Source organism: Gekko japonicus, unplaced genomic scaffold (assembly GCF_001447785.1).
Source record: "Gekko japonicus isolate JY-2015 unplaced genomic scaffold, Gekko_japonicus_V1.1 scaffold14, whole genome shotgun sequence".
NCBI classification, from domain to species: domain Eukaryota; kingdom Metazoa; phylum Chordata; class Lepidosauria; order Squamata; family Gekkonidae; genus Gekko; species Gekko japonicus.
In genome coordinates, this window is record NW_015176452.1 from 581,409 (window position 1) to 594,923 (window position 13,515).

At 41.5% G+C, this 13,515-nt stretch overlaps 1 protein-coding gene across 1 annotated transcript in view; it reads right to left on the bottom strand.

Moving 5' to 3' along the window:
- Positions 1 to 13,515, bottom strand: part of VPS8 (VPS8, CORVET complex subunit) — a 120,764-nt gene that overhangs the window by 30,224 nt on the left and 77,025 nt on the right. Inside the window, exons 36-41 of the mRNA XM_015426819.1 lie at positions 12,541 to 12,682; positions 11,812 to 11,901; positions 10,014 to 10,056; positions 7,394 to 7,497; positions 6,885 to 6,966; positions 6,280 to 6,362 (exon numbers count right to left, since the gene is read on the bottom strand). Coding sequence (XP_015282305.1) covers positions 6,280 to 6,362; positions 6,885 to 6,966; positions 7,394 to 7,497; positions 10,014 to 10,056; positions 11,812 to 11,901; positions 12,541 to 12,682 — 544 coding nt within the window. The remainder of the gene's footprint in view (positions 1 to 6,279; positions 6,363 to 6,884; positions 6,967 to 7,393; positions 7,498 to 10,013; positions 10,057 to 11,811; positions 11,902 to 12,540; positions 12,683 to 13,515) is intronic.

Genomic DNA, 13,515 nt, shown 5'->3' on the forward strand with positions numbered 1-13,515 from the left:
TATTTGAATTCTTTTCTAAATGATTTTTGGTTCACCCATGTGTGAGATTTAATTAAGATATGATACCCTACTGCCTCATGAGAAAAGGTCAGCTGGACTTCCCTTAGATAATTATAAAATTGTAAGAAAGATTTCTTATAGTTTTGACAAGTTCTGCTTATGATTTTAAAGTGTGCAGCTCTTGTGGCAGCAGAAAAAACATACAGCCTAACACAGCACTGAAATACATTCCAACGATTTAGAAATGAGATATCAAGACTCACCTTTATTACTTAATTAGCTCATATGAAGCACTTTTTAAGTGAAAGTAAAAGAACATAAAATCTGCCTAGTTATAAATTTAAAATATTTATTTCAACAGTAAGACTGAACAGCCAGTTATTCAGATCACTGGAGGATGTTTCAAATTTGCTTTCTATGAATCTTTGGGGGAAGGAGACAGATACCCTCTATGATACACGTTTTAGGAAGGAAATTATATCATGATGGCGGAAAGTGCCATCAAGCTGCAGTCGAGTTATGGCAACCCCATAGGGTTTTAATGCAAGCGATGTTTAGTGGTGGTTTGCCACTGCTTCTACCTACGCTTCCCTGATGGTCTCCCATCCAAGTACTAACCAGGAACAACCCCGCTTAGCTTCTGAGATCTGACAAGATTGGGCTAGCCTGGACTATCCAGGTCAGAGCTAATTATATTGTGACAACAGCATAAGTTGAGTTATCTAAACCAGAATACATCTCAGTGGTCTTAACTACTTAATGTGCTAAAGAAGCCTGTGCTACTACCTGAAACCATTACAGTGACATATGGTAATTAACAGAATTAAAGTAAGTAGATGGCACATTGCTTTACAGAACAATGGTTTTTCCAAATGTCAGATCTGCTGATTCGGTGCTAATACCTGCAAGCCGCACAGACTGTGTCAATACCTGCCAGTCAAAAAATAGCAGATTGGAGACTATGCACAGCTGCATAACTCAAAACAGCAGTTGTTGCACAAAACCCTCTCTCCAAATGGCACCTTCTTCTTGTGGCAGCTTCCTTTACCACTTATGGTTTAGTGCTACATTGCAAAACCAGATACAGAAGGCGCTGCAATCTGCATGGTGGTATACAAATGTGTTAATAAACTGACAGAGCAGCAACAGAAACTAGCCTACTTGCAAGTAATATGAATGAATGATACTACAAAATCTCAGGAGGGCTAAAGTCACCCACAGGATGGTATTTACACAGTGTCTGTTACAATTTCCTTCCTATTTTACAAATATACATATAAACTAATGGTCAGGGGCTTTTTTTAACCTATTCAAGAGCTCAAACTTTAAGAAAACAGAGAGCCATGCCAATACTACATCTATGCAAAGGTAGTGGTGTCTTTTTAGGTCACAATCTGTTTTCAGTAAGTACATTTTATTTTAGCATGTATAATTTAGAAGCAGTAGCATAGAAAGTACATCATGCTGAGGCACCATATAAATTATGGAGGGCAACTGGGATGTCTGGGCCCTTAGCACAGCATGTACGTGATCCATGACATACAGCAAGCTATTTTTATCTGTCAAGGAGACAGCTCTTCTTTCCTGAAGCACTTCAGTAGTGTGTGCACATTAAGAGTTAGAAGATAAATGGAAGGGGGTAGAAAGGAGCAGGGAGACAGCTGCTTGATGGGTCCATGTACAAAGTTTTGCATGTACAGACCACTCTAGACATCTCTCTTATTAATCTAAGATGGCCATGCATTTGTGGCATGATCATTTTAAAAGGCACAGAGTATACCCAAACAACGGTAACAGGAATATAGAAGGAGAAAAATACGGTGAGTTTACTTATTTTAGTCAGAGGGGTGCCAGTGTGATCGAGTATTTATTAGTATCACCAGCTTTTTTGAGTGATGTCTCATTGTTTCTAGTGGGGTGTCTCCCGGAAAGTGACCATCAGCCACTTATGCTTCATATTTGCATTTCCAAAAACATTTTGAATGATGGGACAACTGGTATACTTCCAATACCTCAAATTGAAATTACCACTGATATTTGATTAAAATGGTCCCCCATACTCCAATCTTCAATACATCAGGTGTTAAATAGTGAATTGGCTCTTAAACTTAGGGACTGAATCCTTGCAGCTAAAGATATCAATACTGCTTTTTGCTCTATACAACAAATAAGTTACATCCTTGAAGCCCTTTTTGGCTAAGAACAGAAGAACTTTAAATGGAAGGTGACAAAATTCCAACACATGGTTTCAATTAATGTTATAAAATCCTCTCATGAGACAGATTTAAATCAAAGCCTAATGCTAATCACATTTAATAAAGTTTCAATTATAGAAGTAAGAACTAATGAGAAACCATGGCCCAGGTGTATCTATGGCAAAACAGCAATTCGGTACTTCTATCGTTTATGGACAAAACTGCCTTTTGACTAAAGCAAGGAGGCTCTCCCCTTGTTTTAAACACAACTTCAGACCCAATTACAGATCAGTCTGTTGCAGATTAGCTAACACAAAGGGATAATCCACCTGTTTCCTTACCCACAATTACATTCAGTGTAGATGGCATGCTGGGTAATACAATGTTTGCTGAACGTATCTGATGTATTATTCAAGTGCCAGTAATAATTATTTCTATCAGCATCTGACAGCACCAACAGAAAGCAAGCCCCAACCAAGTAATTGTACATATGAGATGTGACACACACACTGCCACAGAAGCTTCATTTAAACAGACACAAGAAAAGGAAGGAAATATTTTACAAAGGGAATTGTAGCACAGGGTTTCCCATTATAGGAAATGACCCAGTGATTCTTCTGAACCAATAACTCAGTGAGAACATTTTCCTATAGTTGATTATCCTGGGTTCATTTATACCCCACCTCCTTCACCATCCCATACACAGAACAATTCAAACTGACAATAAGCTTGTTAGATTCATTGGACTTTGCTTCTAAACCTGTCGTAGAGAAAGTGCTACATACTCTGCATATTACAGCTGACAGGAGAGGAGGAGGAGGAGATTGGATTTATACCTCACCTTTCAAAAACTGAAGGCACCTGGTTTTTGGCCACTGTGTGACACAGTGTTGGGCAGGATGGGCCATTAGCTGGATCCAACATGACTTCTCTTATGTTCTTATGTTCCTACTCTAGTCTATTCTCTGTATGTGATGCTCTGTATTCTTGATGCTTGGGGGGCAACAGTGGGAGGGCTTCTGAAGTTCTGGCCCCGCTGGTGGACCCCCTGATGGCTCCTGGGTTTTGGCCACTGTGTGATACAGAGTGTTGGACTGGATGGGCCATTGGCCTGATCCAACATGGCTTCTCTTATGTTTTTATGCGTCTCAGAGCACTTTACAATCTCCTTCCCCTTCCCCTCCCCCCAACAGACACCCTGTGAGGTAGGTGGGGCTTGAGAGAGCTCTTTTGAGAACTGCTCATGAGAGAACAGCTCTGAAAGAACTTGTAACTGACCCAAGGTCACACCAGCAGCTGCATGTGTGGGCATGGGAATCAAACCTGGTTCTCCCAGATTAGAGTCCGCATTCCTAACCACTACACCAAACTGGTAAGCAATTTTATCACTCTGCAGCCAGTGATGGGGTGTAAAGTTGTCAGAACTAAGTTGGGAAACTCCTGGAGATTTGGGGATGCAGCCTGGGGAAGGGAGGGGCCTCAGTGGGGGTACAATGCCATAGAGTCCACCCTCCAAAGCAGCCATTTTCTCCAGGGGAACTGATCTCTGTAGTCCGGAAATGAGCTGTAATTCCAGGGGATATTGTAAAACAGGGGTCCCCAACTTTTTTGAGCCTGTGGGCATCTTTGGCATTCTCACATAGGGTGGTTGGTGCAGCTACAAAATGGCTACCACACATGTGGAACCATACACAAAGAGGAAGCCCAAGTGCAGGGGAGAAGGAAGGTAGTCTAAAAATACACTGGGAAAGAGGAGTTACAAGAGAGTAAAACTATCACTGTGGTGGCAGCTGCAACTGAAACAATGTTATTTTAATCTGTACAGCCATTCACATTTCCAGTGACCAATCAAAAACCCTGCTGGGCAAGAAATTCCACCCACTTTCTAAAAACAGTTGGTGGGTGCCAGGAAAAGTTGCAGCAGGCACCGTGGTGCCCATGGGCACTATGTTGGGGACCTCTGCTGTAAACATTTCCATGAAGCTGTCACAATGTAGGTGGCATTTCCCCCCACCCAGTTACATTGTTAGTTTTAATAAAGCCAGGAGTCAAGGCTTCTTTCCCCCTAGCTCTGAGGCAGGCATAACCTAGAGACCGTAGCAAAGCGTTTCCTAAGAGTCGTCTGTTAAAACTGTATAAAGCTCCAAACAGGAAGAATTGGTTTGTGGCTTATTTACCATAACTGCCTTTAAAGACTGACTGTTTAATAGTTGGTATTGGTATTACTTTGGTTTATTTCTGTTTTAGTTTAATTCTGAAACAGGCATTCCAAGATAAAAGTCAAAGATCAGTGACATTTACATAAGCATTTCCTAATGCTGTTAAAAGTATTTGTTTTTGTTTTGTTTTGTTTGGCGTTCCTCCAATAACTCTTACTGGCCCATCTCCCCAATTCAGTTGTGTTGTGTTTCTGTATTCACATGCTTTTTATTGATTCGTATAAATACTTTAAATGCCACTTTAATGTTTCAAATTTTTTTTTATGTTTACCGCCTCGGGGAACCTATTTGGGTGGAAATGCAGCACATAAATGTTTTAAATAAATAAATAAATGACTGATCTAGACTACACTCTCATGTGGCCCCTCTTCCTGGGCATTTTCACATGTCTCCTTGTGCACTGTTTCACTATAGTGTTAATGTTTGGAGGGGCACTGCAAACTCCCCATGTCCGCTGTGAATTGCTGGGAATGGTGCAATTCATCACACAGAAGCTTTGCTAAATCCACATATCAGAAGAAGCTAGCAAAGCGATCTCATCTCAAGACTCTTCCTTCTTCTCAGTGTTTCCGCAGCCACCTGAATCAAACTGATTTGGCTATGTGCACAGTGGCATGTATACAATTTTGCAAATTCAGCATTTATTAAGAAAACAATTATAAAACCCCAAAACATACAATTCCAAGAACAGAAAGAGCTTTGTATAGGACAGGGGTCATTTCCTGCAGGAGAGCACAGGAGCGGAGCTCCGGCAGTAAAGAGCCCAGGGGGTGGGCACATGCAATAAGCCCCACCCCCCTGCTCCCAGCAGCCCTCAGTCAGAGCAAGAAGCAGCCAGGTAAATTGCAGAGGGGCCCCCCAAGCCCAAAACAGTCCAGTGGTACGTTTAAGACCAAGTTTTATTCAGGTACAAGCTCTTCCTCCTCTGTGAGGACAGATCTGCACGTCCCCCCCCCCCAATAGCTAGCAATCCAAAACAGTCCAGTGGAGCCTGAGCGGTGTGCGTTGCCTTCTGACACACTTCCGGTGATGTCAGGGTGTGTGGCATATGCAAATGAGTTATGCTAATGAGTTATGCTAATGAGCCCCCTGCACCTCTTTTTCTACGAAATGACCCCTGGTATAGGAAATTAAAAAAATTATTTCTGGGAGAGCAATTGAGGAAAGCAAAAAGAAAGTAAATATAACCCTAAAAGGCAACCCTTCAGGACAATATGTTTAGATTTAGTTTAAATGAGAAGCTCACCTTACACAATACAGGGGGCTTTGTGGGGGTTTCCCCTAAAAGCTATGAAGCTCATTTGGGCAACTGTGAAGCTTGCTGGAAGAAAGGCTGCTTAAATCACTTTTCCCACCTTTTCCATGCTGTTTTGAGGGCAAAGATACAGAATCCCTGTATCTTTCCCCGTGGATAAAAAGGCAGCTGGTGATGTTTTTTAGCTGAAAAATTAGGGCTATTGTTAAGCAGCTTCCCTCCATGAGCCATTCCTCATTGACAGCTTGTTAGGCCGATTTGGCTTTTAAAAGAAAACAAGACACCCCCCGCCATGCAGAGTAAAAGAACCTGGAACGTCCTATAGTGTATAGAGTGTTCCTATAAATTCCTGTTCATATTAAATTCTTCTAATATCTTCTAAAATAGAGATATTAAAAGTATGCATTAACATTTCCCCTTTAGCAAGAAGCCCCCTTTTATTAAATCAACTTTTCACTCTCCCCTCATTATATGTGACATCATGAATGTGTATATTTTTAAAAAGTATATATACCACATGAACAGTATCATAGCATGCGCAGTTTAACTATAAAACTGTTTAGTTAAGGCAAGCTGATTAACGACAGTATCTCCTCTCTCAACAGCTCACCTGTAGAATTCTCTGCAAGATCGATGGTAGGGCAATGAAAGATGCCATGTTGTTCAGCACTTGCATCGTCAGGTTCTTCAAAACTGGGTTGGAGGAACAAATACATCAGTCAATGGCCAAGGAGAGTGAATTCTTGTCAATAACTCTGGACACCACCAAGAACAGACGTAAGAACCATTCTGTGGTTCAGGTGGCTTGTGAACAGATGAAGTTTTCTACTGTGTTTTCTACTGTGATGAACTTTTACAGGATCTTACAAAACACACAAAAATTCACAGGCATTTTTCTATGAATTTTCTAATACTAATTTTTTGAAAGCACAAAAAGTGGGAGGGGGCTGAAGTTTTAACACAGAAAAATGCTTTAAATGTCACACCCTTTTGTTCTAAGCTCAATTTCATGACTTTGCTATAGGGAAAAGGAAGACGCAGCAATAACCAGGCTGTATTACAAGGTTCAGGGTACATCCAAGTGCTGTGAACTAATTCTGTGGAAAACATAACCACATTCTTATCTACTTCAGTTAATAAGCTAAAAGAAACAGCATATAAAGGTTACGTTGCAGTACACATCTGTGCCACAGGACAGGAGACCAACATACTTACAGTCAGAATAAAGGCATAGCCCAGTAGAATTAGATAACCTTTGTGGGGACATCATGGCTTCTAGCAGTGGAAACCACAGCGCCTACAAAAAAATTCAAAAGGTCGTCTTGTGAGAGTCCGCTTGTGCATCTGATAAGACAAAGTTCTCTGCTCACACCTCTCCTCCCCCCAATCTCACTTCCTCAGCTGCACCAAGATACTCATTTATCTTCTCTGGGTTTTGTACAGGCTACTCAACTTCTGGAATAACAAAAACAAGGGCCAAACTAAATAATTTGAATAGATACCAATAGCAGGGTTAGTGTGGGGAAACTCAGAGCCTTGTGATTTTACAACACAAAGTAAGCTGTCTTAGACAAAACAAAAGATAACAGAGAACTGGATGTGTAACTTTACACCAGCAATCACACATTTGTCCTAAAGTCTAGTTTGACCCTGACACAACAAAAGTCACAGAGAACAAAAACAGAGCACTTTGCTTCTAGACTGCAGCGCACAGCAGACTTTACCTCTCGCTGCTGTTGATTTAAATTGTGCGAATTCCTCTGGCAAAGCGCAATTGTTTTCACTAAGGTAAGTTCAATATTCTTTAAGGAAGGACATTCTGTTGATTCTAGGTTTAAGGAACAAACAGTAATTATTATCTGGCAATTTAAGTCAAAGAGGATGCCATAGTAGGTACGCTTTATAAAATTAGTATTTTACAACTTCACAGAATTAATACTTAAGGGCATGGTCAAGTTTGATATTTTAAGGGGGGGAAAGAGGAAGTGTCTTCTGGGGAAAGGTAGCCCAAGATTGTGTGAGAATTCTGCACATCTTTTCCCCACATGAGCTGCATCATTCATGTTGTTATTGCTTGATGCCAATTAACTGCTATTCTGCTATGCTGTTGTGGCTAGGCATGAAGGAATATGAAACTCAGAGGTCAGATGAGTACGAAAAATATGAAAGAAAATCTATAGGGCATAACTGCATGAGCTAATGATATTTTCAGATGCCACCGAACACAATTACCTCTTCATTAAATACAGGATATACTATGGGCTGATTCTGCCTTAAAAATGCTTCTTTCCAGATAAATATGGACAAAAATACCCAACTGGCTCATATAATCTCTTCAGATTTTTCAGCGTAAAGAAAAGCCTGTAAAATTCCTTTTACAATAACAGTGATTACAGATTGCCTAAATATAAAATCTAAAATATCAACATACTACATTTAGCTTTTCTAACAATTGTAGTTTTCTCATACACTTTGATGAAGAATTTCTCTTAAAGACAGATTTGAAGGGACAAGTTTATTATTTTTTTTTAAATACCCTGATAATTCCACTGCAGACTGCAAACAGTCTCTTCTCTACACTAAACAAATTACTCAGGAAAACTGCTCTAGGAACCCTGTGCTTTATTCCTATATCAGTATAATGGTATTTGATACTTACTAGGCTGATTCATACACTTATGCAGGGCTATTTTTGGGCAGGAACGCACAGGAATGGAGTTCCGGCTGGCTTCAGAGCTGGCCATGCCCACTACAGCCAAAACCTCTGTGTGCATGGCTACAGAGGGAAGGCCTGGAGAGCGACACACAGCCCCAGCGACGCCGAGGCGGGCAGGCTGGGGGCCCCCCTGGAAGGTTTAAATTAACACATGGTGTGTGTTAATTTAAGATGCCTCCCCATGCCTTCCCCGGCCTGTCCAAGGGCCGGCTTGCCTGGGCTCCCCGCAGCCACAGGGCACCCGGGCAAGCCAAGGGAAGGCAGTTTAAACTGCCTTCCTTTCATGGTGTGTGTCCTAATATGCTAATGAGTTTCTGCTGTTGGGTGTGGCCTATTATGCTAATGAGTTCCTGCTGGGCTTTTTCTACAAAAAAAGCCCTGCACTTATGGAACAGCGATCTTTTGCACATGATATAAGACCCCACCCCATTCATATAACAATGAATGAGGTGGGTACCACATAGTGAGGACTACATGCACATAAAATTAATAAATCCAGTCTTTTTTTGGGGGGGACAGGAATCATGTGAATTAGGTCTCCTTATAGAAGGGTGTCAGGAAGAAGGAGGAGGAGGAGACTGGATTTATACCCCGCCCTTCACTACCTGAAGGAGTCTCAGAGCACTTTCCCTTCCCCTCCCCACAACAGACACCCTGTGAGATAGGTGGGGCTGAGAAAGCTCTCAAGAACTTGAGTGAACACCTCTGAAAGAACTTATGATTGACCCAGCTGCATGTGGAGGAGTGGAGAATCAAACCTGGTTCTTCCAGATTAGAGTCGGCACTCTTAACCACTACACCAAACTGGCCAGGTCCCTCCAAGTCCCTGGTGGGGGACTTTAGGGGGTGTTCCAGGGGGGTAGGGACAGCCCCAACATCATGACATCACACAGAAGCAATGCCATCACACTGAGGACTGGAGCCTGTGCTCCAAGATGTGAATTCGCAGCTTGGATTGCAGGGGACCCCCCCGCTTCTCCCCCAAAGCATTTAAAGGATTCCTTTAAATGGTTTGGGGAAGAAACGGGGGGGGGCACTTGCACTCCAAGCAACGAATTTGCAGCTTGGATTGCAGGAATGGAGAGGTGTGTGCGTGCCCCTGCTTCATCTCAAAAGCATTTAAAGGATCTCTTTAAATGCTTTGCAGAAGGTGGGGGGCATGCATGGGCCCCCCAATTCTTCTCAAAAGCATTTAAAGGGATCCTTTCAATGCTTTTGGGAAGAAGCTGGAGGTGGTGTGCACCCCTCTCCCTCCCTCAAGATTTAAAGGGCCCTCCAACTGACCTGTGGGCCACATGTTCCCTGCCGATCAGCTGAAGGGTCATTTAAATGTTGCAGGAGGGGAGGGAGGGGGTGGCTGTCAGCAGTCAGGCTTGGGGGTGGGGCTTGGGTGGGGCTTCCCCCCGCTGGCCAGTGACGGATTGGAGCCCCCAAAACTGGGGGAACCCCCACTGGGACCTGGGGGATGGCAACCCTAGTGTCAGGCACTGCATGAATGTGGAGAGGAGGAGGAACACACACACACTCCACTGCTACATGACAAAACCCACTATTACTATTTCAGTTCTGACTTTGTCTCTTAAAAATCTCAATGAAAATTATGAAGAAAGCTCAGTTTTCAAACTTACTTTCATTGTCATTTGTAAGTGTCAACAGCTTACTCTGTAGCCACTAGAAAAAAAATACACTCCTGTAAGCTAAAGTCATAGGGCCTTTAAAAAAAAAGAAAGATTTACCGCCAGTTATTTCTGTTTTTTGCAGAGCTTTGCTATTTCTGTGGAGCCAATTACAGGAGAAATGTACTATAGGTGAAAGAGGCAACTCCTTCTCTGCCTTCAGCTAACCATTTTGGGTCATTTTATCATTATCACCTACTAACTAAGTGCTAGTCCCATTTAATTTCCTTTAGAACAGGTGAGTGAAGTAACAGCTGAACTTTGGGATTCACTTGTTTTTCCCAAAATTTCATTCCATTATTGAATCACTACCTTAATATCAGTCCTTAGCAGCATCACAATGACATGTTGAAGGCAGAGAATGAGATAGTATTATTTTGGTATTTCATACAGCAAGGGTGAAATCCCCTTTTTTTGCTCCTTAATTTGAATTTGTAGCTGTTTTAAAATTGAATATGCAGAAATGATCAGATAAAAATCTTTTTCCAGAGTGTGGCTGGCAATCCTTAGTTTATCAGGTGTGTTGTTATTGCTTGTATTTCTACAATTATGCCATTTAGACGTCTGTGTATGTACACATGTCATGATCTGGGCTCTGCCACCAGAGGCCTACTAGGCCCAGGGAGCCTGACTAGCAGTAGGTGAGGCTGGGCCTACAACTCCCAGAAGCCCCTGAGATGTTTTGGAGCCAAAATTGACCAATAGGAAAAGAGGAGGGCTTGGAATAAAAGATCTGGAGCAGCAGGAAAAGCTGTTCTTGTTCACAGAAGGCAGAGCCAGAAGGAAGGCTGCTGCAGGGAAGAGACCCTCATCCTGAGGGAAGGGTGAGTAGTCTAGTGTCACTTGGAATAGTGAGCTAGGGACAGTATATATTTAGGCACAGGGCATTTGATTTATTTTATTTTCACCCACTTACTGTTATTATTCTGCACTTTGTTTGTTTGACCTCTTATAAAATAAACTATTTTCACTGTTCACTCTGCCTGGTCCTCACGCCTATTATTCAGCCAAAAGGGAGGTCTGAAGGTCTTGGGAGGGTGCTCTGGGCCTTCTCAAGGGAACCTAAATCCAGAGTGGTGGCAGCGTCAGGTGACACCCCACCTGAGCTGTGACAACACACTTCTTAATGGTATATGGAATATTGTTTACACTTGTCTGCTTGTCACACTTTTCATATTGTGGGTTCAGGTGTTGTTTTCATTTTTACCTTATAATATATCCCTATTTTTTATATACCTTCTTGTACTTGTGTAGTTTGTTTAGTATTTCATGAGGGTGTTTCTTCTTGTTTTCTTTCTAATGTGGTGCCCCATACAAATTAGTGTGGCCCCATTCCAAGTACACAAATACAACCCATTTTCTGACATACAACCACTGTCCTTTCCTCACTACCATAGGCACAACATAATATCTTGGTTAAAATGTTAAAGCAAATCCAACTGTACATAGCTAATCAAAACACATGCAATGTAATTTACTAGGCTCATGCAGAAAACAGTGGCTTTGGATTCCAATTTTTAGAACTAATCCCACAGACAAAATTGTCCCTCTTTCATAATAAAAAATGATTTGCCATTCTGCATAAAAACAGTACAGCAAACTGACTTATGGAATTTGGGCATATGCTAAGTTTATCCATAATCAGAGCAACCTTTTTTTTACAGCCTTCAACATAAAAGTATTCAGTTACAGAATGCATGAGCAGAAAGTGACCACAGTATTTCAAAGTAAACCACCCAGTCTATAATACCTCAAGCATAACTAAGAAGGCACCATGAATATCTCCTTTCTTCTCAAGCAGATAGGAAGAAGCTTCGTGCAGCTGATATTTCTGGACAACCTGAATCAAATGCCACAGAATTGTTTTAATTAAATCTACTGTATGCAGAAAATGAGTTTTAGAGCATTTCAGAGCATATTTTGGAATATAACCTCATGTACTACAATGTACTGCAAAAGGTACACCCAATCTTTGCCACTGTTGATTGAAAACAGTGTTTAAAAACCCTAAGCCATGGAGAAACCTGATAAACAAATCTGTAACAGTAAAACAATGAAGATATCAGGAAGATATCCAGCAGCAGGAAGAAACCCATGCAGCAGACATGTTAAATGGAGTTCTTTGTGACTTGCTCCAAAGGGGAAAATCTTTGTGAGGAAGGACTGGAAGAAAGAGGTTTGGCACATTTCTCTATGCACCTGTGCTCTTCTCCAGATTCCTACCTCCAGTGGCTGCTTTTTATTTAAAAACAAACCCACAGGGGAAGTTACATGAACCTTTGTGTTTGTTTTTTGACCCCAAGAGCTCCCAATGTCTTTCCCAAGCATCGTAATACGGAGAATTCTAGTTTCATTCCAGGTTCAAGCACAGTTACAGACATAAGAGCTCAGCTAAATCAGATTGGCTTCAGTAGAAAGAATCCTGACCAAAATTATTTTTCTATCAATTCTGTCTCACATCCAAGCAGTTCTGCCTTACCTGAATTGTCTCTTCCAGCCTGTAGACCTCCAGGAACTGTAAAGTCTCTAAAACCTGGTCAGGCTCATACTGACACAGCAATTCAATAAACTGTTCAGTAACAGAGGGAGAGAGCTGAAGCAAGTCTTGATTGACACCTTCCCTAAAAACAACAAATGGCACAACAGACTTGAGATCTGCTATTTGTCAGGCAAAAACAGTATGCAGGGTAAGTAACAAACAAACCTTCAGAAAGACAAGTCATATTATTAGTATTCACAGAATATAATATTACTGACTTGTATTGCCTACTGTGAAGCCTGGAAAGTCGTGGGATTTTGGCTAGTAAGTCCAAATGGCTGAGTCAAGGATAAGAGAAATTAAAAACAGACAGATGCTAAGAAAAAGAATCAGTGAATGACTTTAAAAAAACATTACCACTGTTTTGGGCATTTCACTAGGGCTCTTCAACTACAAACTGTCCAAAATCACATGAAGCAGGGGTACAATTTATTACATTATGACAGGCAAATTCCCTGAGCAAGTGCATGATACATGATTTGCAGAGGTACAAATGGGGGGAAAAGGTTTGTTATGGCAGGTTAGCATCTTGGTTAATATATCTAATGCACCTTAAGACCAGGTAATACCCTTTATATTACTATGCATGCTTGTCTCCCACTTCAGAGAGAGATTTTATTAAAACAGAGGTCCTGTATTAAAAGACAGGATTCTATTGTCTTCAGGTTCTGTTGATTCTGTGACTGTACATTGGGCTAGATTTCTTTCTATGGTGTAACTACACCAAAGGGAATTAAATTACAGAGGGGATTAGGCTGGCACATTTAATTTAGCCAGAGATTTATTCTAAAGTAGGTACAAGGCCAGAGGGGGAGGAGGGGGTGGGGAAATATAGCTAAAGAATTGCCTTGGGAAATAAGCAGAACCAATGAGCAATTGTACCACTAAAACACATTACTACAGCTCATGTAACAA